The following is a 5000-nucleotide window of genomic DNA, read 5'->3' on the forward strand; positions in this document are numbered from 1 at the left end:
GGTATCAACTTTGTTTATAGTTGAGAATCTGTATTATCACATATTCTCACTTGTCTTTATTTTTTTCAGCATCACTTTTATCAATTGAAAGCATGAATGAATTATTGATGACCAGAAAACTACTGAAAATTATATATTTCAGTTTAGAATTGATCTGATATACTAGAGCAACATTGTTAATCAGATACAAAGGAAGATAAATCACTATTACGATAAGATGGAAAACGTAAAGATAAAATCCTTTCGGGTTTCGAAACTGCTGTCTTATATTCCAATAAACGTCTAATGTATTTTTCTTTAACCACCAATTCAATAAAATCACCGATGTCTGTCATTCATTATTTATTTCCATACTCTTCAACAAATACAACAGATACATTTTTATACCCTATGGTGAGTTACAAAACAGGTAACTAGCTGACAAACTATTGCATTTCACATACATACGAAGAGCACCAAAGTATTGAAAATAACTGGACCCTAGAACGTGAGTTAACAAGAAGCTTCGTCTGTCTGAAAACGTGTAAATGATATCTAAAAATAAATAGATTTTCTCACCGGCATTGCCAATGCTACTACGTCTACGAAATGGTTTCTGACATCTGAATAGCACTTTAATTCTTATCTCTTTGCTGGTGTGTAGCTAGACAAGAGACACTGGGAGGTCCACCAAGTCTCGGGAATACGTGAGACGCCAGCCAGCCAGCCAGCCGTCCAGCCATCACCATCGATGTATGGTGACGACGAGGACGTGGAGGCCAGACACCGCGTCGTGGTGAAGGTATGGTGCGGCAGCCCTTCAGCCCAACAGATTGTATTGCTACAGAGTCCCGGGGGAGGGGAACGGGGAGGGGAGGGGATGGGAACGGGGGAGGGGGAGGGGAACGGGGGAGGGTGAGGGGGGGGAGGCGTCCTCGAGAGGGGGAGGCTGCATGGAGTGACGAGGGAACGGTCTTTTGGAACTGGGACACGCGCCCAGGATCGAGCACGTCGGAGGAAAACCGCTCTCGTGGGGCATTAAAAAAACACACAAAAAACAAGAAAAAAAAAAAAAAAAAAACAAGAAAAAAAAAAAAATTGACGCTGGGTTTACAGCTGGAGACTTTCGACGGGAGTGGGTTGAGGTGAGAATAAGTTAGCTTACGAATAATGGTAGTTTACTTTAGAATATGTCGAGTAATAAGATTTCTCTCAGGGGCCGCGCTCGTAAGCATTCCGAGAATCAGGCAGTGAGATAGCTCCGACCCCCGGTGGAATGACAAAAGACCCCGAGCGTGCATGACCCCAGGGCCGTCATGCACTCGGAACGGGTCCGACTGCGGTCTTGTTGTTAGCACAGTACAATCTGCAGGGATGAAGGGCTAGTCGTCAGAGTTCTTGATGAAGCCGTAGCTGCAGTTGGTGTGGCCCTCCAAGTGCGACGCTGGCACCTCCTCCTCGAAGGGCGGGATCCGCTGCTGGCTCATGGATATTCGGACCTGCAACGGATATCATTGGGATTATTAATCCTATTGTGCTTTGAGTTCATTCTCTTCTCTCTAGCAATAGGAATCTAACAATATAACACCTATTGTGTATAGGGATCAGTCCCTTCTCACTAGCAACAGGAATCTTTTCGACAGGATTACGAGCTATTGCATGATTTCGTCATCATAGCAACCATTGCATGATTTCGTAATCATAGCAACCATTGCATGATTTCGTCATCATAGCAACCATTGCATGATTTCGGCATCATAGCAACCATTGCATGATTTCGTAATCATTCCAACCATTGCATGATTTCGTCATCATTGCAACCACTATGCAACACACGTCCCTCTCCCTGTAGCTCAGAAATGCATAGTTAAGCGAAGTAACCTCACACAAGACAACAGGAGACAAATCTGCCATATCTCTGAAGGTAGATCTTCATTTCGATTTATTCAGACTTAGGGAAGTAATTCTAGCGCGAGATTAACGTTTGCAAGCCCTGTCATAAATTTCGAGCAATGTTTCCAAGGCACAGCGCCGCAATGTCTCATCCTGTCACGGGAATGACAGTGAAGTTAACTGGCAGTGAAGTTTACATGTGTAACTATAAAGTTGTGCTTTATTTTCCTTCGGATACTAAAGATTATAATAATTTTCATAGGCATTATCAAAGGAAATATAAAAAAGGTAATCATCATTATTAGTAATATTCGTGTTGATCTATTACTATCACCATTTATGTTATCATTATCATCGTCATCATCATTATCATCATCATCATCGACGTTTTGACGATTAATATTAATCATAATTACTGTTATAATGAAAATGACAATGCTAATATTACTATCATCATTATCAGCGCCATTATCATCACTATCATTATCATGATTGTAATCGCTATCTGTATCATTATCGTTATCATTATTGTTATTATTATCATTATTATTATTATCAATATGGATATCTTTATTACTAATATACTAATGAAAGGGATTATGGTATTATTAAGAGTAATTGTGATATAAAAAGGTAATGATTACTATTTTCTCTCCTACCCTTTCACCCCCACTTTCTCCATCTCTCTTCTTCTCTTTCTCTCTTCCTCCTCCACCTCTCTTTCTTTCTTGTTCACCCCTCTCTCTCTCTCCCATCCCCTTTCTCCTTTTCTCCTTCATCTTTCTCTCTTCCCCCCCCCCCCCCCCGAGAGAGAGAGAGAGAGAGAGAGAGAGAGAGAGAGAGAGAGAGAGAGAGAGAGAGAGAGAGAGAGAGAGAGAGAGAGAGAGAGAGAGAGAGAGAGAGAGAGAGAGAGAGGAGAGAGAGAGAAAGAAATAGAAAGAGAGAAAGAGAGAGAGAGAAAGACAGAGAAAGAGAAAGAGAGAGAGAATGAGAGAGAAGAAGAAGAAGAAGAAGAGAGAGAACGACAGTAATAACCAAGGTAAACTTCTACGAGAGAAAAAAACAACAAAACTATAAATAACAAAGTCACAAATTACAAGATGAATGTAGATTAAGATTCTTATGAAGCGAGTGGTCGAATTTGCATAATTCTGGATTTATGACGCAGGACAAAAATCATTTATTCGGACAAGTATCATTTATTCGTTATATATTTTGATTATAATATTATTATACTATGTTATTTAATTGATATGGTTATACTCTAATATGTAATTACTACTCTATTAAGCAATTTCAATACTCTATTATGCAATTGCTATACTCTACTATGCAACAGGTATGCTCTATTGTGTAATCGCCATAAGCTATTATGCAATCATGCATTCGCTATACTATATCATGCAATTGGTATGCTTTATTGTGCAATCGCCATAAGCTTAATGTAATCATGCAACTGCATGTTTTTAGCACATTTTTATAGGTTTCGCCTGTACATAGCTTTTGCATTTTTTATATACTACTTTGATATGCTAGACCACCCTGCACCCCCACCCCCACCCCCTACAAAAAATAATTCGTCAGTATCATCACGATTATCATTATCGTCATCATCATCATCGTCATCCTCTTCATCATCACCATTATCATCACCATAGTCAGCTCATCACCTCTACCATCCTCCTACGCCCTCTTTCTTTTCTTATTCCTCTTCCTCTTCCTCTTCCTCTTCCTGATCCTTCTCCTCCTAATCATCATCATCATCATCTCTATTCTGATATTCATCCTCATCCTATTCGTTTTCTTCTTCCTCCTCCTCTCCCGTCTACACTTTCTCTCTCTCCTTCCTCTTCATCTATTTCTCCCCCTCTTCCTCCTTCTCCTCTCCCTTCCCTCCTCTTCTCTTCCTCGTCGTCATCCTCCTCCTCCTCGTCGTTATCCTCCTCCTCCTCACCCCCCTCCTCCATCCTCTTCTCCTTCTCCTCCTCCTCCTCCTTCTTTTCCCGTTCCTCCTCCTACTCCTCCTATACCTCCCCCTCCCCCTCCTCCCCCTTCCTTCTTCTCCTCCTCTTCATCCCCCTCCTCCTCCTCCTCCATCTCCCCTTCTCCTTTCCCCTCCCCCTCTTTGTCCTCACCTCCCCTCCTCCCCCTCATCCCCCACTCCTCCTCCTCTTCCTTCTGTCCCCCTTCTCCTCCTCCTCCTCCCCCTCTTCTTCCTCCTTCCCCTCCTCCTCCTCCTCGTCCCCATCCTCGTCCTCCCCTTCATACCCCCACTCCTCCTCCTCATCCCCCTCCTTCCCCCACTTTTCCTCCTCCTCCTCCCCCTCCTCTTCCTCCTTCCCCTCCTCCTCCTCCTCCTCTTCTTCGCCCCCCTTCTCGTGCTCACCTCCCCCTCCTCCCCACAATCCTCCTCATCCTCCCCCTCTTCCCCCCCTCCTCCCCCCCCACTAATTCTCCTCCTCCTCCTCCCTCTCCTCTTCCTCCTGCCCGCCTCTTCCTATTCCTCCTCCTACTCCATCTCTCTTTCTCCTCCTATCCTTCTTCTTCCTCCTTCCCCTCCTCCTCCTGTCCCTCAACCTCTTCCTCCTCCTCCTACCCCCCACCTCCTATTCCTCTTCCTCCTCCATCTCCTTTTCTCCTCCTCCCCCTCTTCTTCCTCCTTCCCCTCCTCCTCCTGTCCCTCAACCTCCTCCTCCTCCTCCCCCACTTTTCCTCCTCCTCCTCCCCCTCTTCTTTTTTCTGCCCCCTTATTCCTTCATCTCCCATTCTCCTCCTCCCCCACTCCTCCTCCTCCTCCCTCCACTTTACCTCCTTCTCCTCCATCTCCCCTTCTCCTCCTACCCCTCTTCTTCCTCCTTCCCCTCCTCATCCTGTACCTCAACCTCCTCCTCCTCCTCCTCCCCCTCATCCCCCCACTTTTCCTCCTCCTTCTCCCCCTCTTCTTTCTCCTGCCTCCTACTCCTCCTGCTCCTCCCCCTTCTCGTCCTCCCCACTCCTCCCCCTCATACCCCCAATCCTCCTCCACCTCCCCCTCATACCCCCACTCGCCCTCATACCCCCACTCCTCCCCCTCATCCCCTCCCTCCTCCCCCCACTCCTCCACCTCCTCCTCCTCCTCCCCTCCTCAT

The 5000-nt window shown here is 45.4% G+C and overlaps 1 protein-coding gene across 1 annotated transcript in view; it reads right to left on the reverse strand.

Moving 5' to 3' along the window:
• Positions 1–1347: 1347 nt before the first annotated feature.
• LOC122248214 (dipeptidase 1-like) overlaps positions 1348–5000 on the reverse strand; it is a 98108-nt gene continuing 94455 nt past the window's right edge. Inside the window, exon 14 of the mRNA XM_086549020.1 lies at positions 1348–1478. Coding sequence (XP_086405146.1) covers positions 1362–1478 — 117 coding nt within the window. The 3' untranslated portion in view covers positions 1348–1361. The remainder of the gene's footprint in view (positions 1479–5000) is intronic.

This window comes from Penaeus japonicus, unplaced genomic scaffold (assembly GCF_977035675.1).
Source record: "Penaeus japonicus unplaced genomic scaffold, GWHDUDI00000001_assembly GWHDUDI00000021, whole genome shotgun sequence".
NCBI lineage: Eukaryota > Metazoa > Arthropoda > Malacostraca > Decapoda > Penaeidae > Penaeus > Penaeus japonicus.